This window comes from Maniola hyperantus, chromosome 26, assembly GCF_902806685.2.
Source record: "Maniola hyperantus chromosome 26, iAphHyp1.2, whole genome shotgun sequence".
In the NCBI taxonomy this organism is placed as follows: Eukaryota; Metazoa; Arthropoda; class Insecta; order Lepidoptera; family Nymphalidae; genus Maniola; species Maniola hyperantus.
This window is the reverse complement of record NC_048561.1, coordinates 2,688,706-2,714,088: the sequence shown is the minus strand read 5'-3', so window position 1 is coordinate 2,714,088 and position 25,383 is coordinate 2,688,706. Positions and strand designations below refer to the sequence as shown.

At 37.8% G+C, this 25,383-nt stretch overlaps 1 protein-coding gene across 2 annotated transcripts in view; it reads left to right on the top strand.

Annotated features, from left to right (window-relative positions):
- The first annotated feature begins 8,504 nt into the window (after positions 1-8,504).
- sim (single-minded) overlaps positions 8,505-25,383 on the top strand; it is a 54,893-nt gene continuing 38,014 nt past the window's right edge. The window contains exon 1 of one of the 2 annotated variants that reach the window (XM_034982038.2): positions 8,505-9,140. Coding sequence is in view for 1 of the 2 variants with exons in the window: in XM_034982037.2 (XP_034837928.1) it covers positions 23,810-23,831 (22 nt within the window). In the remaining variant the exon portion in view is untranslated. Of the gene's footprint in view, positions 9,141-23,519; positions 23,832-25,383 lie in introns of those variants that run through there. The other variant, XM_034982037.2, reaches the window with a different exon arrangement.

The window sequence follows — 25,383 nt, the reverse complement described above, 5'->3', positions numbered from 1 at the left end:
ACAAAATTGAGTGCGAACTGTGATCGTTAGAACGTAGGTATAGTCCGTACAAAATGACTTTTCACGAGCCTTTTTAACTCTATTGGTCAACTGTCATGTCAAAAGTACGATTCACCGAACTAAAATCGTACTTTTGACAATAAATTTACATGTAAAGTTAAAATGGCGCATGAGAACTCATTTTTTTACACATTATACCTACTTAGACTTTGCTCAGATTTAAGACATAAATCTGTCTCGTTTCAATCCCAGTCTGAGCAGTCCACAAAATATGTCATAGTTTAGAGATTGTATAAAACCAAATAAATTAGCATCAATTGTTTGTAAAAAGCGCAATTTATAAACCACAGAATCAAGATATATTTTGATTGTTTGGTAAAATAAGATAGATTTTAAGAAATAAAAATGTTTATTGTACATTTTTGAAAGATGTGTCTTATTTACCCACCCATTTCCCACCAAAGGATTGAAATGATGTGACGCGAGTTCTAATAGTTGGTAAGTACAGTAGAAACTCGATTATCCGGCCCTCAGTTATACGGATTCGCGATTATCCGGACTACCAACCGAAAATTGTTCGGTCAAGTGCGAGACAGACTCGCGCACCGAGGGTTCCATACTCGGGTATTTTTTCCGCCATTTTGTAAGATAAATCAAAAACATAAAAATAAAAAATAATAAAAATCTGTTTTAGAATGTACAGGTAAATGTACACCTTTTCATATGATATCCCACTTGGTATAGTTATCTTACTTTGAAAATAGAAAATACTATTATAGTGAACTACATAATTTGCACAAAACCCGCTTTTCTTCATACATTCGATTATCCGGATTTTCGATTATCCGAATTCCTAACAACAATTAGTCCGGTTAATCGAGTTTGCACTGTACATTAATGATAGGTAAAATGGTAATCGTTGAGGGAATACCCGCACAGGACAGCCCCCTCGCTAACCCGGTGCGGGCGAGCGCGGGTGACGTGCGGAGAGTCCTGCCTCATACCCCGTATGGTTATTAACATTAACTCTGATAGCCAAGCTGCTCTTAAAGCCTTGGCTAGATTCTCGACGACCTCACAACTCATACAAGACTCTGGAAACACTCGCCATGTCAAACGACATCACCCTAAGGTGGGTCAAAGGACATGATGGAGACCAGGGAAACGAGGCGGCCGACGCACTAGCACGAAAGGCTACGACATTGAAGGTGATCGGGCCAGAACCTATTGTTCCCATACCCTTCAGTGAGTATAAAACCTGGTTGCATGAACTAACACTAAAAGAGCATTCCCAACTATGGGCAAACACAACAGACTGCAGGCAAGCCAAAGAGGCTTTCCCCAACATAGACAAACGGCAAACTAACAAACTACTCCGCCTGGACAGAGGTAAACTTAGGAAGGTGGTGGGACTCATAACAGGGCACAGCCCACTAAACAAACACCTTTTCGTTATAGGTGTCACCGACAGTCCTTTGTGCAGGGCCTGCATGGAGGTCGACGAAACACCGACGCACGTGGTCCTAGAGTGCACGGGCGTAGCAGAACAACGCGAACGCCATTTGGGTTCCCCGACCTCATTCCATGAAGCCCTCGGCAACCTGGGCGGTCTACTCGGCTTCTGGAGTGAGCTTGGATGGCTGGAGTGAAGACTTCAGCGGGGAGGGGCAATGCACGCACAACAGACGGAAACGTTTAGGTGCGGAAACCAGCCCAGAGCGAAGAAGAAGAAGAAGACCCCGTATGGTTTTTTGAGGGTTTACGGACGGTATTTAAGCGGAAGTTGGATGAAATAAAAATGCACCAATGTAAGTGTAACGCTATGGGGACGTGCCCTGTGCAGTGTGCGTGCCGCCACACACTGGTCTAATTTTATAAACGATACCTCGCGACGGCCGACCGACCATGGTTTTGTCGTAGGTACCCAAAAATCTACTATCGCAAAATGTAAAATTCAATCGTACGGTCAACTTGTCTTTCGGTCGGCCGGAAAGTACATTTTGTATGGAATATATGTGCATTTATTTAGATTTAAGGTTTAGATTAATATAAATATTTATAAGTATTAGCTATAAGTTTAATGATTAGTTTTAGTTATAATGATAAATTTTAGTAATAGGTTTTATTATAATAATAAGTTACTTTAAGTTAATTTGGATGTTATTATAATATGTAGGTAGTTAGTTAGTACTTAGTAGTTAGTAGAATATGTCGCCTACACCCCGATTGTGCTATCTCAAATGCATTACGCAAAAAGCACTGGATCAAGTAAACTAACTGATCACATTTTTGAAACTTTGGACTAAGTCGGTCTAGTTTAATACTTTAATAATAATAATAAAAACTTGCTGGACTCTGCTAGGATAGTCCGCCGGTTTCTTAACCTGTCGCCCTGACCCCCGGCCGTTTGGTCTCCCCTGCCGGGGTGAAATCCTCCGCCCGGTACAAATATGTATTTATGTAAAGTGTATGTAAGTTTATCTACATTTATATATGTAAGTCTATTATATTTATTTTTGGCTTTTCTATATATTTACCTTGTACACGGGCGCGAGAGTATTGATATATCCGATAATATTAATAAAGTTTTTGTAATCATCAAACTTGAGTTGTGATTCCAATTGTGATGCTGGATGCAACCTGAAAATTGAAAATCAAAATAAAACCCTCGTTTTACAAAGAAAAATAAAATAGCGCCAACTTGTGATAAATTAACTTACGTTTGAAATAGCGCCATCTATAAAGGAATAGCAATATCAGCTGCTTGAATTCTTTTTCACACCGATAGATGGATAATAAATGTATTTTTCAAATAATTTATTCGGAAAAATTAATTTTTCAGCAAAAGCTTAGAAAATTGCCACAAAGTAGTATTTGTCCCAAATTATTTAAACTCTATAGTTACTGAAATTTGTCAATTTTAATTTATCGTAAAAGTGCCATCTAGAATCTAATAGTAAGCGAACAGCAATGTTTAGTACTGACATCTTGTGTGCAATAGACTAAAACTATATTTTACGCCATCTACCGGAACATTGTTTAACTATTTTTTTTACATTATTACTTGAGATGGCAGCACTTATGTCGATGTTATTTTCTGCTGCGTACTGTAGTTCCTATCTATAGTAGGTAGGTATAAACATAATAAATTCCCGAATCCCGAGTACCTATTTGCTGGAGCGAGACAAATCCACGCCTTTTGATCAACCCTAAATTATAGTATTTCTATTTTCAGATGAATTACCTATACATTTCACGCAGACAAAGCCAAGGGCATATACCCATAAAATGCGAAACACTGCCCATATTATAAATGCAAAAGTGTGTTTGTTTGTTGGTTTGTCCTTCAATCACGTCGCGACGGGGCAACGGATTGACACGATTTTTGCATATACCTATGCTACTTTTTATCCCGGAAAATCAAAGAGTTCCCACGGGATTTCTCAAAACCTAATTCCACGCGAACGGACGCGGACATCAGCTAGTAGGTATTTACCTATTATTATAATAGTGGGCGACACCATGAGTCACAACAGGGTGCATTATAATTGTCGCCACGCACGTGACATGGAGTGCAATCATCTTCTAAATCTAAATAATATATAAAAGGAAAAGGTGACTGACTGACTGATCTATCAACGCACAGCTCAAACTACTGGACGGATCGGGCTGTAATTTGGCATGCGGATAGCTGTTATGACGAAGGCATCCGCTAAGAAAGGATTTTTGAAAATTCAACTACTAAGAGGGTGAAATAGGGGTTTGAAATTTGTGTATTCCACGCGGACGAAGTCGCGAGCATAAGCTAGTAATATATAAAAGGAAAAGGTGACTGACTGACTGATCTATCAACGCACAGCTCAAACTACTGGACGGATCGGGCTGTAATTTGGCATGCGGATAGCTGTTATGACGAAGGCATCCGCTAAGAAAGGATTTTTGAAAATTCAAACCCTAAGGGTGTGAAATAGGGGTTTGTAATAATGTGTAGTCCACGCGGACAAAGTCGCGAGCATAAGCTAGTACATAATAAGTACTCTAGTATAGTAAGTACCTAGTACGCGACAGGTCGAGATGGCAATCGGGGAGAGAACGTGCCGCACACCCGCACAGCGCTTTCCGGTGCGAGGTCGTAGCACCTTGGCACCCCAACGTCTATCGGTTGTACGAACTAAGTATGTGCCCTGCCCGTTGCCTCTTCAGTTTCGCAACCCGTTAAGTATTCTGATTTTCCTACGGATCTCCTCATTTCGAATTGATCACGTAGAGAAACTCCAAGCATAATTCTGTCCACCCATTCCTATCCATAGAAATTATAAAATCCAAATTAATTCGATCGAGAATCCCCATTCAAAGAACCCAAAGCCACTGTTAGCTCAATTATTAATTTCTATATTTTTTTCTACTTATTCAAAAATTTTCATCCGAAAATAATCAATTAAACGCAGCATACGTTCGGAAGAAGGTATGAAATAAAAAAAAAACTTTAAAACAAAGCCAATTACAAACACGTGACGTCATTAACGGCACGTGCGATGAGGGCGATGAGAGATGAGGGAAGATGAAGTCAATCCTTAGAACGGTTAAAACTATACCGAATAACGTACTTAGGTAGGCAAGTACTATAACCCGTTTAAAGATTGGACCTGGCGTCGATTAAACATTAAAAAAAATTAAAAACACAACAACTGGCAGACAAAAAGATTGGACCTGGCGTCGATTTAAAATTAAAAAAAAATTAAAAACTCAACAAGTGGCAGACAAAAATTAGTTGTAAGTATCAGTGACAAAGATGCGAACACACACGTATCTACTTACTACAAATTTTTGTCTGCCACTTGTCAAGTTTTAATTATTTTTTTTAATTTTTAATCGACGCCAGGTCTAATCTTCTTGTCTGCCACTTGTTGAGTTTTTAATTTTTTTTAATTTTTAATCGACGCCTCCAATCTTTTTGTCTGCCACTTGTTGAGTTTTTAATATTTTTTTATTTTTAATCGACGCCAGGTCCAATCTTTTAGTAAACGGGTTGTACCTATTTGACAGATTTTTATCCGACGAGGTTTGCTTCCCCCTGCCCCTGCCCCTGCCTGCTATATGATCTAGGTACATTTTCTGAGATTTGTGTGTAGGTATGACCTTATCAATTTCTACTTATATCATAGAATAGGTACAAAGTTTATTTTTCTTTTCAGTTAGGTGCTAACTGCTAAAATCGGGTTTTTTAGGTATTTTACTTGCGTAATTTTCTAAAAACTGTTGCTTTATATGACGAAGGAAGCTTTTAAGACCCCCAACAATGAGCAATACGATGCCGAGAGTCTTATCAAATGGCAAAGTTGGCCAGTTTGACGGTAACTACTTACATATGTAGGTAGGTACTTACACCTACCATTTAGGACGTAGGATTTAGGAAGGTGGAATATGCCCTTAAATAAATAAAGTAGATACCTAGGTAGGTAGGTATTTACTTACCTATAAGTAGATACGTACCTACCTGATAATTTGGCACGTCGTTCCGCGCGCCATTTTGTTGCAAATTGAACTAATTTGTAGACACCTCCCCTTTAGCGTAGGGCTGCTACCGTTGCAGAATTTCAGAGCACGGGATCGAACCCCCGACCTCCTGAATAGATTATAGAACGCTGACATCTTACTAATACTAATAACTGCATTTGTACACACTTTTTTTTGGAGAGTGACTAGTTTTTTGGAGAGTGACTAGTTTTTTGGAGAGTGGCTAGTTTTTTGGAGAGTGACTAGTTTTTTGGAGAGTGACTAGTTTTTTGGAGAGTGACTAGTTTTTTTGGAGAGTGACTAGTTTTTTGGAGAGTGACTAGTTTTTTGGAGAGTGACTAGTTTTTTGGAGAGTGACTAGTTTTATTCATGGCTTGTATTACTTTATCAATTATTGTAATAATATACCTACCTAGGTATTAACTGTAGGTTTAGATAGATGTACCTAGGTATCTAGATACCTATAGGTATGAGTAGTAGGTAAGTAGGTACCTACCTACCTGAATATAAAAACCGGCCAAGCGAGTCAGGCTCGCGCAACGAGGGTTCCGTACCTACTATACAGTCGTATTTTTCGACATTTTGCACGTTAATTCAAAACATAATATGATGAATAAAAATGAATAAAAATCTGTTTTAGAATGCACAGGTGAAGATCTTTCATATGATACCCCACTTTATATACTTACCTAGTTATCTTGGTTCGAAGATTGTAGTTCATGACCACAATTTAACTTTTTCTGTGTGGTGTACCTAACCCTAAATTCACGGTTTTCAAATTTTTTCCCAAATGTCAGCTATATGATCTACCTACATGCCAAATTTCATGATTCTAGGTCAACGGGAAATACCCTGTAGGTTTATTGACAGATCGACAGACAGACAACAAACTGATCTTATAAGTTGAGTTACGGAACCCTAAAAATGTATTAAAATAATATTTTTAAATATTTTGGTATTTTTTAGGGAGACTCGGCGCAGTAGGGCCATTAGGGTTTCTGCACAATCAAAGAAAATAGATCACAATTTAGTTACCAACCTATACATAGTACCTAGGTATTTACTTAATAATAATCGTATTCAATATACAATAATATACAAAGGCAAACCAATAGGTAGATACAATATATTTTTCTACTTAATTTTAAGTACCCAGATAGCTCTAAATTCGGTAGCTACTTTTAGAAATAAGTAAAAACAAAAACCGGCCAAGTGCCAGTAAAAATAAATAAAAATCTGTTTTAGAATGTAAAGGTGTAGACGTTTTATATGGTACCCCACTTGATATAGTCACTCACTTCGAAAGTTGAAAATACTAATTATTAGTTCATGACCAAAATTTAATTTTTTTTTGGTGTGATCTAACCCTAAATTCACGGTTTTCAGATTTTTCCCCAAATGTCAGCTATAAGATCTACCTACCTGCCAAATTTCATGATTCTAGGTCAACGGGAAATAGGTACCCTGTAGGTTTATTGACAGACAGACAGACAGACAACAAAGTGATCCTATAAGGGTTCCGTTTTTCCTTTTGCGGTACGGAACCCTAAAAAACTAAACTTTATTATTAATGTGTAAGTACTTACAATAAAATAAGAGATCTTACGTTACGTTTATTCGTCAATAAACAAGAATAATCTCATACAATACAATAGATAATAAAATAAAATACAAATTCAACAACAGAGCGCGACGCCTTCCAAATAATTTGAATTCAAAATTGGAAGCACCTGCGTATCTCTCGGCGCTATTGGCTCAAGCGTGACCAACCAGCGCACGCCTTTTCTAGTAGGCGGGAAGAGGCAAACGTCAGATGCAAATGACGTTTTTATTTTTTTTCACGAACCGGTTTGAGGCTTTTGTTTGGTCTTTTAGAGCTGAAATGGTTATTTTATGCCCCGAGGTTCTTTATGATGTTGGCTTTGGATTAAGAATGAACGATATGTCGTTTTACACAGTAACGACATAATAATTTTTAGATAAGCTATCTAGCTGTTGGTAAAGCTACTTGTTTGTAGCAAATTTATTAAGAAAATAATAAGATATTTAGTTACTTTCATAATATTAATGAAAATATTGAAAATTATTTCATATTTGTGCGTTTTGGGGTAGAAACCATGGATTCGAGTGGCGAGGTTGCTAGATTCTTTTTTAGTCCACTGCTCTGGGGACCGGAGGCCTGGCAGTAGGTAACCTCGATCACCATCTGGCTATTCAACGAGGAACTAATGCAGCTAGCGTTCTGCAGGGCATCTTGCATCGTATTAATGCATTGATTCAAATGATATTTTTAATTTATATTTTTTTATCTATACTTATTTTGAAAAAAAAAATTGAGCATTGCAGCTGTAGGTAGATAGGAGTTTTGGGTCGATAAGTACGAAAACAGGACCTTCAGCTAAACTGATCCGAATATTAGGTTTGAACCTAAAAAAATATTCATTTATTAGGTACTTAGTTCATTTCATTTTATCAACTGTGTGTAGGTACCTACCTATATGACACCCATTTTTGAACTCTCTATCTAGACATTGCTATTCGTCTCAACTTCCTCAAGATGGTAATTTTGACACGATTGCATCCAAAGGATTTTTAATTTTAAGGAATTTCTAAAAAAAAATTGCATCCGTGGTATCCATACTAATATTTAAAATATTATAAATGAGAAAGGGTGTCTCTACCTAGGTCTGTTTGTTTGTTATTCTTTTAAGATTCATTTGATGAACCAATAAGTATCCTATCCCATATCCCAGAAACGGGCATAGGATAGTTTTCATACCTACCAGAATTTGAAGGTCTCCCTACGAGATTCAAAAGAAACTTATCTTTAAACGTGGACAAAGTCGCGAGCGACAGCTATTTTGTTATAGGTACCTACCTAAATCAAAAGCAAATCTCAGTGCGAGTTTATCACACCTCAGTCACCCCTCCAGCCCTCCCGTTCCCTCCCGTCGGGAGAAAACGGGACACCTCAGTCCACAACCTACGCCCGCGACGACGCGACGCGCTCTAAACCATGACCTTTTAACCTATCACCTATGACTCTGTGAATAAGTGCTAATTAATTAAAAAAGTATTTTTTTAATCTATGGATAATGTGAAAAAAAACCAGTGCGTGTTAAAGTTCACGTTTTAAAAACCTTTTTTTAGTGACGGTTTTTTATCTGTGACCTACTTAGGTAATTGTAATTTTTTTATCCTTTTAATTTAGCTCCATAGAGCAATAGATAGTTTTAAAGATAGGTGTTATTCTTTGTTTTTGAGAAAACGTGTTTTAAAATAATTTAAATACTTATGGAGTGCAAAATTAATTAGATTTTTTTAATTAAGAAAGACTAAATTTTTAGTTACCTAATTAAATTAACAGAGCTAATTTTAATAATAAAAAAAATAAGCTTGATTTTTTAAAGTGATAACTGATAACGGAATAACGTGCATAAACGATATTTTTTAAATAAAGTGAATTCTAATTTAGAATGTTTAATAGAGGATAAGTTATTAATTGTGTTCTTAAATTTAAAAAATGTTACCAGTGTGTTCGGAAAACAAAATGGAGACTATTCAAAAAGTGCTGAAAATGGCCGCTACACTTCCCAGGAAGCATCTTACAGGATTCTTATAAGGTATTTTTAATACTGAGAATCTTTATGACCTTCTTTCTTGTAATATTATTAGGTATGTTAAGGTAAGTTAATTTAATTTATGGTATTTATATGTCCTTAGAAGGTTAGTTACTCAATCTACATAGATACCCACACCTATAGATAACTACCTACCTAAGTTAATTTACCTACAAATTTCTTTTACAAAAATCTCTACTTAATCGTGTTTGTCTGAGTAGATTAGAAACTTCTCTACTTAGTAATTATAATCCTACCTAGAGCCTAAGTAGATAGGTATAACTAACCTTTTTTACTCTCTAAAAATATCCTTTAAAAAAAAATTACATCTCTAATTTTTGGTACACTGGTCTATCCCAAATTATCACCCTTACGTTTAAATAAAATAAAATAAAAATCTTTTTTATTCGTATACCTAAACTTTTACAAGTACTTACGAATAGTCGGATGCATCTACCACTGGTTCGGAATGCCTTTCCTGCCGAGAAGAACCAGAAAATCAATTTTAAACAAATTATTATTTTATAAAAAAAAAAAATTTAAACAGTTAAGTATTTATTTTGATAAATTAGTTAGGTGTGGGCTATAATAATATACGCGGCAGAAAATAATGTAGGTACTTACTTACATCGACTTTTAGACCTTGCGGTTTTGTAGAGCATTGTCTTTGTCGTTGCGAGAGTTTATTGTAATATATTCTACTAGCGACCCGCCCCGGCTTCGCATGGGTGCAATGTAGAAACTAATGTGGTGTTATGCCTCGGAAACTCAAATGAGAGGAATTTTTTTTCGACCTAATTCACATTATTTCAATTTCTCTAGGGATCTCTAATTTTTTGAGAATTAAACTATATTTAAACTATAGGTAATAAAATATATTAAACTATATTACTGGATTCGGGCGGCGCAAGATCGTGGCGTGTGGAAGTCCCTACAAGAGACCTACATATTATATGTCCAGCAAATGAACGTCTATCGGTTGATGATGATGATGATGTTTGTTTGACGACCTCCCTAGCGCAGTGGTTAAGCGGGAGGTCCTGGGTTCGATTCCCGGTAAGTGAATCCACGCCGACGAAGTCGCCGAGTGCACCTAGCACCTAATAAGCATTCTTAAGTCCTGACACTTCAAAATTCGAACACTTTACGCGCCTTCTTCAAACTCTCGAATCCACGCGTCCCTTTTAAAAAAGGAACATCAATTAATTCCACAAACAAGTAAAACGCAACGCAAACAAAACTCGAGCCCTCAGATACTTGGGGTGCCTGGCGCTGATAGGGCACGTTCGAGAGCGGCTCTGCCATTGGCTGGCGACCGAGCCAGACACCCCCGTGGCGGCCAATGGGGTGCAAGCAGCCACCCCGGTTCGATTTTTAAATTTCAGGCTAAATTGTGTCACAAAAAGAACAATTTGTAACTTTGAATTTGATATAGGTTTGATTGATGATCACTGAGCATTGGCAGAGAGAACTAGAGGGAGGGAACTCTGGGTTTGATCCTGAATCGACGATATGTCAAATATCAGGATATGGTGATCCGTTGCTCCATTGCAACGTGATTGAAGGACAAACCAATAAACCAACAAACCAACAAACAAACACACTTTGGCATTTATAATAGGTAAGGGTAGGTAGATACCTACCTACTGATAAGGGTACGATGCGAAGGGATGCAAACGTGTGTTTGTCTGTTGGTTTGTCCTTCAATCACGTCGCAACGGTGCAATGGATTGACGTGATTTTTTGCATGGGTATAGTTAAAGACATGGAGAGTGACATAGATTACTTTTTGTCCCGGAAAATCAAAGAGTTCCCACGGGATTTTTAAAAAACCTAATTCCACGCGGACGAAGTCGCGGACATCGGCTAGTAAAAAAATATTTAACCAACAAACCAAAAAAAAAAAAAAAAAATATTAGACCAACAAACCAACACACTTTCGCATTTATACCTAATAAGGGTACTGATAAGGGTACCTACTGATTAAAAAAAGCTTGATTTTACCCTACAATTTTTTGTCGTACCTATTAATAGGTACTAAGACACAAAATCCTCAATAATGTATGGTGTCCGGCCTTTCTACCCAAATGTCCGGCCAATCTGACTGGTCTGTCCGGCCAATAAACCAACAAACACTTTCGATTTATAACAAGGGTACGTTAGGTTGGTTTTAGTTCTGTTTAGTTTTAGTCTGCAACGAGCGCTTGTTGAATAATAGGTATCTTCGTTGCAGATAGGCACCGACGACAAACCTTTGTGGTTTTTTCGGTGTTTTTAGTTTAAGCTTTTATTTGTATGTATTTTTATTTGATAATAAATTAAAAAAAAAAAAAAAGTTACCTAGTATTAGTTGGTTTTACGGAACCCTGAAAGCATCTTTAAACGTCGATATAAATTAAGCATTACGTCCGTCTTGTGACCTCAAAACTCGAAATGATTATGAACGGCAGATTTAAAACAAAGAATGGTTGGTATTGAGGCCAACGGGAACAAAGCCCCATGTTTTTGACTTTCCAAATGTAATTCGAGACTTTGTTATGACGTTGAGAACGAAAGCCACGTACCTAGCTGTACCTACCTACCTATAGGCTAATCCCATCAACCCATCGCCGGCTCACTACAGAGCACGTCGTCGGGGTGATTACGTAAAACGTTGCAGTACCGACAGCAGTAGCAATGCGAGAGTTCATTTTCTGTCTCTCTTCTTCTTCTTATTTTGCTTTGTGGCCACGGATTAGAAAAACTCATCTGTGTTTGTGGCTATATTGCTGTCTCTCTCTAGCCGGACGTTTGACAGCAATGATTGCGAGATATACGTCTGTCGCAAGTCTGTCGCGAGATACGTATCTAATCACCCCGATGTGGGTCTCCTCTCAGGCTGAGATCTACCTATAGAGCGCACTTTGACTTTGCTTAGACTTAAAAGATTGAGTTAAGTAAGTACTTACCTATTGCTCAGACTTAAGATTGAGTTAAAACGAGACAGATTTATGTGAGTGCGTCTCGTTTTAACTGTGTCTTAAGTCAAAGCAAAGTCAGAGTGCGCTCTATAGATCTCAACCTTAGAGTGAGAAGTGTTTTGGCCCTAGTCTACCACGCTAGCCATGTCCGGATTGGTAGACTTCACATACCTTAGAGAACACTATGGAGAACTCTCAGGCATGCAGGTTTCCTCACGATGTTTTCCTTCACCGGTAAAACACGTTCTTGTGGTTTGCCAGTTTACCGTAAAAATACCCAGTTTTATTTGTTGTTAGACGCGTGTAACTTTGAAACTATTTTTTTAAATTCAGATAAGTACCTAGATACAAGTTAACCCTTGACTACAATCTCACCTGGTGGTAAATTTATTTGTTACTTAATATTTTTAAAGAATATTAGCCAAGTTCACATTATTTAAGAGGCCTTTACCCTCAATAATGTTGCAACTGCATTGCGCATGCCTGGAATCCTGCAGTGTGGATTTATTTATTTAAAAATTATCACAAATCCCCGATGCCACTTATGTCGGCGCGTACAAAGTATCTAACTACCTAAATAACTACAAATAATATTACTTACTTACACTGTTATTTTTGCAGGGTACGCCGTCTTATACCTACACTTTTTATTTATTTTATAAAAAAATTTTACAAAAAAAATAAAAACCGACTTCGTTACATAAACACTAAAAATTGAAAAATAATTTAATTTATTACCGAATATATTATGTATACAAGAGTTAATATAGTTCCATAATAATACTTTTTGGTGCCGGTGCCAATTAGCTTTAGCTGCGCGAATCGTCTAGACTTCATATTTTTATGGGACTCCACAATGGCACCTCATTGGCACCGACCCCAAAAAATATTATTATGGAACTATATTACTCTTGTATACATAATATATTCGGTAATAAATTAAATTATTTTTCAATTTTTAGTGTTTATGTAACGAAGTCGGTTTTTATTTTTTTTGTAAAAATTTTTTATTTCACAATTTTTAGTGGCCCCATGGAATTATGCTATGCCTGGTTAAAAATCTACTGTTTACTAAGCTATTACACTGATCGCGAGCAATTTACTCTTATCCGTTGAGGAGTTCCAGTATCTATCTTCGAAGATGTTCATCAGATCTTCACCAAATTGAAATGGGACCAACTTTGAAGTATACCCTTTCAAACAAAAAAAGAATTTTCAAAATCGGTCCAGGCGTTTTTGAGTAATCGGGGAACATACATAAAAAATAAAAAAAAAAAAAAAAAAAAAAAGATTCCGACGAATTGAGAACCTCCTCCTTTTTTTGAAGTCGGTTAAAAATAGCTGATGCCCGCGACTTCGTCCACGTGGATTTACGTTTTTCAAAATCCCGCGGGAACTCATTGATTTTCCGGGATAAAAAGTAGCCTGTGTTAATCCAGGGTATTTAATCTATCTCCGTTCCATATTTCAGCCAAATCCGTCCAGTAGTTTTTGCGTGATTGGGTAACAATTAACAAAAGAATCCCGCTGTTTTCTCTCAAAAAGTTCCAAAATCCCGACTTGGCAATTTAAAAAACTGGCAACGCTGATCTAAATATACTTATATCATAGTGGCAATAGTCTACTAGTCGACCGTGCGTTAGATCGTATACACACTAAGGGTCGATTACTTACTGTGGTTTGATACTTAGCTACTTTCTGACGATCGTAATTAACGCTGATTGGCTAATTCAACCACTCAAAACAATTGAAACTTTAGCAATGTGATAATTACAACTTTCGGAATCGACTTGCTAGACGTGGGACGTTTACTCGCGGGTAGTTGCATATGATTCGCGTCCCGCAACCTGCGCGGAATTCGCCCCAGTTTAAATCAAGCTTAGAACATTTGTAATGAAGTCCAGACTACATATTTATTTAAATAATGCCATCATAATTTTTGTTAGATCTTTGTAAGTCATTATTTTTGCCTAATAGGCAGAGAGTTAGGTACTTATGCCTATGGGTTGACGAGATACATCCCGCTGACAGACACACTAAAATAGTAATATGATCACAAATCCTAGCACTCAAGCGCGCGTGTGTAATACAAACAATAGGTTTAGTTATACTTAGCTACTTACCTATAGGCTGAAGTGCAGCTAATCCCGCATATCCCGGCAATCCCGGAATCGATTAGCATATCGTACGCAGACGACGACAGTTTAGGGGTATCAAATCTAATTTTTTTTTTTTATTTTTTTATTCAGATACAAGTTAGCCCTTGACTGCAATCTCACCTGGTGGTAAGTGATGATGCAGTCTAAGATGATAGCGGGCTAACCTGGAAGGGGTATGGCAGTTTTTAATAAACCCATGCCCCTTTGGTTTCTACACAGCATCGTACCGGAACGCTAAATCGCTTGGCGGCACGGCTTTGCCGGTAGGGTGGTAACCAGCCACGGCCGAAGCCGCCCACCAGACCAGACCAGAAATTAAGAAATTATAAAATTCCAAACCCCTGCCAGGAATCGAACCCGGGACCTCCCACTATTAAGACCACAGCGCTCACCACTGCGCCAGGGAGGTCGTCAAAATAATCGTTATCTATCTAAATACTTACTTATATAAAAAGAAAAGGCAACGCACGGACGGATCGGGCTGATATTTGGCATCCAGATAGCTATTATGACGTAGACATCCGCTAAGAAAGGATTTTTGATAAATCCATCCTTAAGGGGGTAAAATAGGGGGTTGAAAGAGTAGTCCACGCAGACGTAGTGTAGCCGTATCCTACAAAATTCTACGCTGAAATATTGCTATCTCTGTGTACAGACCACTTCAGGCACAGTTCACGACAGTAAGTGAACTTCTAACAAAACGCTTCGACGTCACTGGCAGGCGTCCATTAATGTTAGTACTTAGGTACATTAGGTAGCCCTATAGAAACCCTATTCAAAGTCAAAAGTCAAAGTCAAATGATTTATTCAAAATAGGTAATAAATTACTCTTATTGATGGTCTGGTATGGTGTTAGATTTGTAAGATAAGTATACTTAGTGGTGATAATTATTACGCAAACTTAAAACTAAAGCTACGAGGGTTCCAAACGCGCCCAGGTCTGAGAAGAGCCCACAACAAACCCAGCCGGGTATTCTTTTTATTATCACCACTTTACAAAATTATTGAAACTTATTAGAACTATCACAAAGTCGTTAAGCAACTCATTCCCAAGCTTGCTTATCATTTAAATAATCCTTTACATTGTAATAGGATTTTTCAATTAGTTTACGTTTTATGAAAACTTTGAACTTGTTGAGAGACATCTCCAATATGTCTTCTGGAAGCTTATTATAGAAACGTATGGAATTATAAATTACTTTTCTGAGCCTAGAGGCGGGCATTACAAGTTTATTTTTATTTCTAGTATTTATATTATGACAGTCACTTTTTTTTAAATTTATTTATGTTTTTATGTATTTTTTTCACATATCGCCGATTCAGGATCAAACCGAGAGTTCCTTCACTCTAGTTCACTCTGGTAAAGGTACTACAAAGGCGGGGCCTAGTTCCGGGTCCGCCCCGCACACAGCAACAATATAATTCAATAGATACAACACCGCAGTGCACTCACACATATGCGACTTGGTCACTTGCCAGCTCCGGTACTAGCCGGCCTTTAAAACTAAAACCCGACAAGTTAACTAAATACAGACAGACAGACAGACAACAAAGTGATCCTATAAGAGTCCCCGCAGACCACAAACTTTTTATCGACCGATAGTTTGGTCGGTTTCTTAATCAGTATGAAGATAATTTGCGCACACATAGGTAGGTACATCTTCATACTGATTAAGAAAGCGACCAAACTATCGGCCGATAAAAAGTTTGTGGTCTGCGGGGACTCTAAGGGTTCCGTTTTTCCTTTTGAGGTACGGAACCCTAAAAAGTATCTTATGTCCGCCTGTAAAAAAAAAAATATTCTTTAAAAAAAAAAAAAACTGATGTAGGCATCCGCTAAGTAGGTAGGTACCTACCTAAGGATTTTTGAAAATTCAACTAGGTACCTTAGTACCTACTTACCTACTAAAAGTCAAATACGACGAAGTCGCAGGCATCATATTATAGTAAGTAATTAGGTAAGTACCTAATAAGTATATAAAATAGAAAGAGCTGAACCGATTTGAATGGAGTTATTCCATACAAAAGTTTTCTCTCAAAACTTATTTACACCACTAGATATCTAATCAATCAAGTAAAGTCGGAACAAAGCATAAAGCTTCCTATTTTATTCAACAAAACAAAGAAACTAGCATTTTTCTCAAATTTTTTGCATACGCCCAGCCCACCCGCTAGCAAAACAACAATTAGTGACAAAAACGCATTCATTAAACACCCAATTCTAAACAAATGCGTGGGAATCGCGACACTGGAAAAGACCTACTACCGAGCTGTCATTATACTGACACGTACGAACTTAAAGTTTTAATTACATTTAGATCAGTTTAATAGCACCTTATTACAAGGTACTAAGATTCAAAGTCCAAACACTTAATAAAATTGTACGCAAAACTAAAATTGTTTTGTTAGTGTGAAATTTTTAATGTCTGTGTCATTTTTATTCCAATCTCGAATTGTTGACAACAAATAGTTTTGTTAAAACAAAAATGGCCGCCACTAGGTACAATGGCAACTATTTTATTTTAGCAAGTTTTATTTTTAAATGCGGGTATGCCAGAGAATACTTAAGTATGATAGGAAAGCTTATTTAGTATAGGTACAAACGTGAAGGGGGAAATTGTGACGATGAAGTGAAGACCCCATGGGAACTTTTCGATTTCCCAGGATAAACAGGAGCCTATGTCCTTTTCCTGTCCCCGGGATGCAAGCTATCTCTGTACCCGTCAAAATCGGTTGAACGGATGGGCTGTGAAAAGCTAGCAGACAGACTGACAAACACACTTTCGCATTTATAATAAGTACGGATGGTACGGTACCCTTCGTGCGCGAGTCCGACTCGCACTTGGCCGGTCGTTTTTTTTTGAAAATTCACATCGGAAGTGTCACAATCGGCCCGCATAAAGCGACTTCCCGCCAAAACAAAATGCACCACAGCACAGACAAGCCGTCTATCGAGCTAATGTAATTCGGCCGACACATTCCGCGGCACGTACGACCTATGGGATCTTTTTGTTGCAGCCTCATTTGTCATTGCACCTCTATACTCTATGGCACGGTATTGAGAATGTGTAATTTATTATGCTTAATGATTTGAGCACCCATTATGTAGATACGTAATCCGCCCACACTTTAAGAGGGAAGGCTACAAAAATTGCTATTGCGCTGGAACCATGTCTCATTATCATCGAAATGACGTCATTTTGATGTTGTTTGACGTATATTTAAGTAAAAATATACCGCTCGAATCTTTAGTCTAGTGCTGAAATCACTCAAATGGCGGCCACACGCATTAGCAATTTGCGGGACTTATAACATTTTAAACCAATTTTCAAAAAAGGACGAGTCGTGTTTTTCTTTTCTTCTGTTGTGTTTGGGCTTTGAAATCGGTAGGTTACTTGCCGGACAAGGACGGGAGCGGGACAGGAGTGGAGAAGGCGGATAGAGACATAGTGAGCCGCGAGGGGTGCAACGGATTGCACGGGATTGTTTTGCATGGTATATTGGTAGGTATATTGATATATGTACTTAGTTAAAGACCCGTAGGCCGATTGTCTAAAACCTGCATCAATCATTATTACAATCTCAATTGTTCTGATTGGCTGAATTTGTGCGATTCTTGTTGCAACAATGCATTGTGGCCAACAGTGAGCGAGCATTAACCAATCAGAGATGATTGCGATCGTGACATTGTAGCTGTCAAACAACCGCGGTAGGGTCACCGGAGACTGGAGAGTGACAAAGGCTACTTTTATCCCGGAAGTTCTCACGGGATTTTTAAAAACCTAAACCCACGCGGACGAATTGTCGCGGCCATCAGCTACTTACCTAGTTATTATAATAATCCTTGTGTGAAATCTATATATAGGTACAAAATTCAAAGTCCTGACTGACTGACTGACATATATATCAACGCACAGCCTAAACCACTAGTCCTAGAGACATGAAATTTGGAGGGTGTGTTCTTTTGTAAAGAGTAGGTATCCACTAAGAAAGGATTTTTCGAAATTCCACCCCTAAGTGGGTTAAATAGGGGCCGAAAGTTTGTATGAAAGTCCGTCATTTTTCAAGTTATTTGCATGAAAATTGGTATTTGGGTTTTCAGGCACAAATGAACAAATACGTGTTTTAGGATTTTTGGAAATTCATCCCTCGCCTCGATTTTCTAAATTCCACCCGAGCGAAGCGCGGGCGGGTCAGCTAGTATGAATATGAATAACAAATTAAAATGGTAAATATGTTCCTTGGTATAGGTAATTTGTAAAAGATAAGGCCCAATATTTCTACATTATTATGAAAAAAACTTAGGTACTGTATGTACTAAAACGATGAAATTATTAAAATTATGAAATTTATTAGCAAAATTATTTTGTAATTCACTGTTATCAATCTTATTACCAACCCTGGGATAGGTAGGTAGGTAGGTAGTGGATAGAGACATACCCAGTCTATATAGGTATCCGACTTCTAAATCTGAACCTACCTACCAAAATTAGTTAGACGGACGGGCTGTGAAAATGTAACAGACAGACAGACACAGCATTTTCGATTATAGCCCAAACTTACGTTCATTGTCTATACTTCTATAGTCTAATAAACATAATAAAGAAGAGAACAATAGACAAAAACAATATGGCCCCCCAGCCCCTACGTGCGACGGAATAAATAGATTCCTTCGCCTTTGTCTATCTCCACAGATTACAATGTCTATCTCGGATCGAAGATCATAACATGTCAAATTGACACTTGAGAGTTTCATTAGAGAACCTTCTTGATACACGGTAACGATACGACAACGATCTCACTCTACACGACATTGACAACAGTTTAGGTGCTGGTGTCTTTTTTAACCCCCGACACATACAAATGGGTGTGCCGTGTGTGTTATAAGGTTAACTTGTGTATCTGTTGATGACATTATACCGATCAAGCCGACCGGATGAACTGATTTGAAATTGAATGCGGAACTATATGGCCTAACATCTCCTTCGTGTGACGGAATAAATAGATTCCTTCGCCTTTGTCTATCTCGGATTGAAGATGACAACATGTCAAATTGACACTTGAGAGTTTCATTAGAGAAACTTCTTGATACACGGTAACGATACGACAACGATCTCACGCTACACGACATCGATAACAGTTTAGGTGCTGGTGTCTTTTTTATCCCCCGACACATAGTGATAAGTTTAACGTGTGTGTTTGTGTATCTGTCTATAGCATTTTTGCTATCAAATCGACCTTATTTGAATGCGGAACTAAGTATATGGCCCCACATCCCCTACGTGCGGCAGAGAAAATAGATTCCTTCGCCTTTGTCTATCTCGGATCGAAGATGATAACATGTCAAATTGACACTTCGAGAACCTTTTTGAACAAGGTAACGATACGACAACGATCTTATGCAACACGACATCGACAACAGTTTAGGTGCTGGTGTCTTTTTTAACCACCGACGTGGCGTAAATCGGAACTAACGTTGCCGTCAAGTGTCCCCTTTGTACTTGTTTAAATATTCAAAGCCTTTGTTCTCCAACAGCGCCCCCCTGTCAATGTCATTCAAGTGCCAAGAGAGCCTTGTCGCACTGTATTAGAGCCTTCTTGATACAAGGTAACGATACGATATATTCTGTGGTGGTGCTTACTTCTAACGCAAGTTGAGACGCAAAAAGAAAGCGCATAGAACTCGAAACGACTTTCGTAGTGATTGTATGTAAAGTCCTTTTCATGAAAGAAGTCCCGCGGTGATTTTTGGAACTATGATGTCGGCGGACTATGTTGGCGGGGATTGTCGGCCATTTTGACGTTCGAAGATGTTATCAAGTTCGTTTGTTGTGGTAGATTTTTGTGAGTTTTGAACTAGCTTAGTGCATTTTAAAGATTGTTTACAATGCCATTATGTCACGCGATTACAGCGCTGCGTCTGGGGGACTTCTTTCATGAAATGGACTTTACACGATTTGTCGTAACATTTAAATGGCGTAAAAACCCTCTTTGGTCACATGAGCTATCGAGATCTAATCATGCGGGCGCAAGTGTATTATTTTGGCTAGACATGCTTGTCTCTAAATTCTTTTGAAGTTTTGACCTTGTCTGTTTTGTGTCCTATTGTGACTTTTTTGGGGAATATGCGTCCTACTCAGGCCTATATTGCGTAACTCAGTGTTGCATTGAGTTATTATTATAAACTAGTTGATGCCCGCGACTTCGTCCGCGTGGCGCGTGGTTATAGGTTTCTAAAAATCCCGTGGAAACTCATTTATTTTCCGGGATAAAAGTAGCCTAGCCTAAAAGTACCAAATTTCGTCAAAATCAGTTGAACGGATGGGCCGTGAAAAGCTAGCAGACAGACAGACACACTTTCGCATTTATAATATTCTAATATGGAAATATGGATTATTATCTACTTCTAATTACTAGGTACTATTATAATTTACCATAAAAAAATCCAGCAGAAATTACTCTATTTTTGTGTTAAATACTGATTTGAAAAACACTTAGGTACCTATTTGTCGTTTGCGGATTGTGACGTCATTATTCGCTTTCCGTACAATGTGACTTTAATAATTAATTACGTTAAAAATTATTTATTTTAACATAATTAAAAATCATGAGTTGTTTTAATTATTCCTTCAATAATAAATTTTAGCCCTAAAAACTACCGCTATACAAAAAAAATGACAACATTTTATTAGGTACTACAATCCAAGACAAGAATTATTTACGGTAGGTATTCTATCAAACAAATTATAAAGAAATATAATATAAATAATTACCTACTTATCTACTAAGTACAGGCACCAATCTAAAACCTTGAAACACGAACATTATTAGAACAAAATTGTAACAAACCATCTACCTACACAATGGTACTGATTCTGAGCACACCTAAATTTTAGAGTATTCGCATCCTCTTCTTACCGTTTGACACAGTTTGACAGTTTTAAATTTAATTTAGAGCTGTCAAACCTCGTGACTTTAGCTGCCAGTCGCGAGCCTACTGTTTAAATTTGTAGCGTGCACCAATATTTAGAGTCTTTAAATGTAAAATTCATATTCCGTCCTTTTTTAGCAATATTAAAAAGAAAAAGATGCAGATACTCCAAATTTAGTTTACAGAAAGTCAAGAGAATCGGCGCCAATGTGGTATGAAATATTGTAGTAGAAAACTGCAGTGACTGCAGTTTTAACAGTTTTTAGTCTCACGATTGTTATACACATAGTGGGCTCAGCAGGACCAGGCGGGAGAATCGGAACGGATTCGATATTGGCGCGGCTATCGTCATTCGACATTCCAAACCACGAATGTGAAAATTTTGCAACAAGTGTAATTTAAAGATTAAAAAACACATCTACCCTGCCAAAAACAAACTAAAAAGTTTTAAAAAATCACATTTGAAATTAGCGCTGTACAGCCGCCATAATGAATTTTATTTCAAAAAATTCATAGCTAGTGTCACTCGGGATAGTCGGGATGATGTAAGGATTCTAACGATGCCCCATACATTCAAATCGGTTCAGACGTTTAGAAGTTATTTTAGGATAAAGAAACTTAGGTACATTACATCATGCTTCCCAGTCCAGTTTTTTTCTTTTTCTCTTTATTGTTACAACTTTCTGATACAAATGAATAAAATTTAAAAAGAACGGGTTTTGATTCCCTCGACGGTTCTTGACCGACACGACAGACAGACAGACAGTCGGACAGGCAGGCGGGCAGGCAGACAGACAGACAAACAGCGAAGTGATCCTATAAGATTTCCTTTTTAGGGTTCCGTACCTCAAAAGGAAAAACCGAACCCTTATAGGATCACTTGTCTGTCTGTCTGTCTGTCGGTCTGTCAAGAAACCTACAGGGTACTTCCCGTTGACCTAGAATCATGAAATTTGGCACGTAGGTAGCTCTTATAGCAGACATTAGGGGAAAAATCTGAAAACCGTTAACTTAGGGTTACTTCACACAAAAAAATTAAATTGTGGTCATGAACTAAAAATTTGTAGATTCAATTTTCAAAGTAAGATAACTATTTCAAGTGGGGTAACATATGAAAGGGCTTCACCTGTGCATTCTAAAACAGATTTTTTTTATTTTTATGCATCACAGTTTTTTGATTATCGTGAAAAATGTCGAAAAAATACGACTGTAGTACGGAACCCTCGTTGCGCGAGCCTGACTCGCACTTGGTTGGTTTTTTCTGTGGAGATACGAAAACCTGAAAACGCTTTTTTTTTTTTTTTAATTCAGATACAAGTAAGCCCTTGACTGCAATCTCACCTGGTGGTAAGTGATGATGCAGTCTAAGATGATAGCGGGCTAACCTGGAAGGGGTATGGCAGCTTTGCCGGTAGGGTGGTAACTAGCCACGGCCGAAGCCTCCCACCAGACCTGACCAGAAATTTAGAAATTATAAAATTCCAAACCCCTGCCAGGAATCGAACCCGGGACCTCCCACTATTAAGACCACAGCGCTCACCACTGCGCCAGGGAGGTCGTCGAATCGGTCGTCACGCTGAATCAATTGTGTTGAACAGACTATGTGTAGGTATAGCACGCCACTCATAATCATACAGAAATGAGGGCAACGTCATGTCTCAAGCAATAACTTATTGAAAATGGCTGACCGCGCGGAAACTGGGCTTGCTTCAAATAAAACACGGAAGATATGAAATTAACTTATATTTAACCGCGACTATGGCTGTATTTTTTTTGTCGATAGGTAATAAATATGAAAATAAGCGGAGATAACCTAGTGGTTAGGCAGTCGGCCTTCTTTTAGGGTGGTCGGGGTTTATGTGCGTTATATATATATTTATATATATTATAAATTTGTGTAGTCCACGCGGACGAAGTCGCGAGCACAAGCTAGTTTTATATATTTATATCTAAATATATAAAACTAGCTTGTGCTCGCGACTTCGTCCTACACAACTTACGTCGTACTTCGACTACACAAATTTCAAATCTCAATTTCACCCCCTTAGGGACTGAATTTTCAAAAATCCTTTCTTAGCGGATGCCTATACGTCAAAATAGCTATCTGCAGCCCGATCCGTCCAGTAGTTTGAGCTGTGCGTTGATAGATCAGTCAGTCAGACGGATCAGGCTGATATTCGGCATGCTGATTTCTGATAGCTAGATTATGACGTTGACATCCGCTAAGAAACGATTTTTGAAAGTTCAATCCCTAAAGGGCGTAAAATAGTGATCGAAAAAACTACGGACGTCCGTTTTTATCGAAAAAAATACGGACTTAGGTACTACCTACGAGTAATGTCCGTATATTTTTTTCGATGGACAGACAGTCCTACCACATATGTATATTAATATATTTGTTTCAACGCATGTAAAGCATTGTAAAATACATTGTACTTAATTAGTTCATTCTAAGTTGACAGTTCGGTTCGCGCGCTTTTCACGCCGCCATATTTGCTGGAAACGTTCGGAAAACGAAAATATGTGAATTATTGTTTTGTGCCAGTGTTGTTATTATTTTATTTTTGGGTGTTTTTTTTTTAAATTTAGTGTTTGTGTTTTTGTGGATTTTTTGCGACAAAAATGAAGATCCCTAGGAAAATGGGTACGAAGTTATGTTTTTTTTTTCCTAGAATTAGGGAAAGCTTTGTTGCTGTGGTTGCTACAAAGAGCTTAGTTTTTAACCGACTTCCAATAAGGAGGTGGTTCTCAATTCGGCCGTTTTTTTTAACTCTCCCATTTGGTACAGGCAAAGATCCAGTCGGTCTTTTCTTCGTTTTTAAGGTTCGATAGTCAGAGTTTGAAAAAAAACTCATCCATAGATACTAATAATATAAATGCGAAAGTGTGCCTTTCTGTTTGTCTGTCTGCTAGCTTTTCACGGCCTGACAGTTTAACCGATTGTGATTAAATTTGCTTTAAGTCCCGCAAATTGCTAATACGCGTGGCCGCCATTTTAGAAACGTCAGCAATAGACTGAAATTTCCAGCTGATGGTATCCATATTTTTATTTCGGCTGACGGCAAAATGACGTCATTTCGATGTTAATGAGACATGGTGCCAGCGCAATAGCAGTTTGCGGGATTTATACAGAGTTAGCTTCCATCCCGGGGAAGGACATACCTACATAGCCTACTTACGGAGGAAATCTTTCTTACTTTGGAAAATCAAAGAGTTCCCACGGGATTCTTAAAGGCCCATCCGTTTAACTGATTTATATAGAACTAGCTTATGCCCGCGACTTTGTCCGCGTGGACTACACAAATTTCGAACATAATAGCTATCTGCATGCCAAATTTCAGCCCGATCCGTCCGGTAATTTGAGCTGTGCGTTGATAGAATCAGTCAGTCAGCCAGTCTGACCTTTTCCTTTTAGGATATATGTATTTAGATTTGGTACAGAGGTAGCTTGCATCCCGCAAATTGACACAGGCATCTTTTATCCCGGATAAAAAAGAGTTCTTACGTGGTTTTAAAAAACTAAATCCGCGAAGTCGCGGGCATCTGCTAGTACCTATATATTATAGTTTAAAAAAAAAAGAAGAATATTAGGTATGTTAAATGACTAATATTTCCTCTCCAACTAAGCGTCAAGCTTGTGCTAGGAGTACCTAGGTAAGACAATAGTGCAATGGGCGGGGTTTGAACCGTCAACCTTTCGGTTTTCAGTCCACTCCTTTACCCGTTGAGCTATTGAGGCTCTTGACAGCCCCTTTTTGCGTTGGGGGTTAAAAAGAGCGGAAAAGAAACGTAATTTTGACCTTATAACACTTATTACACATTTTGCTGACTTACCACTTTATTGAGTTCACCGAATCAGCTTACTTCGAGATTTCGATGTTAGTGGGTCAAGTTTATAATTTATATGACAAGCTGTACCTCTACTTTTTTCTTCGTTCTACCATGAGAATTCAAATTCAAATTCAAATTTCTTTATTGCGAATATGGGTAAACAGTGTAGATATTACAAAACATATTTTATATATTATTTATATATATGTATATATTATATTAAATTATGCTATATAACATTATATTGTATAGTATGTACCTATTAGAGTGTATGTTTATGTATGCCTATATATCTATATATATATTTATAACTACATTGCGACTCCCCGTCTTACAGTTCTATAAGTTCTTAAGTATGGGTTGCC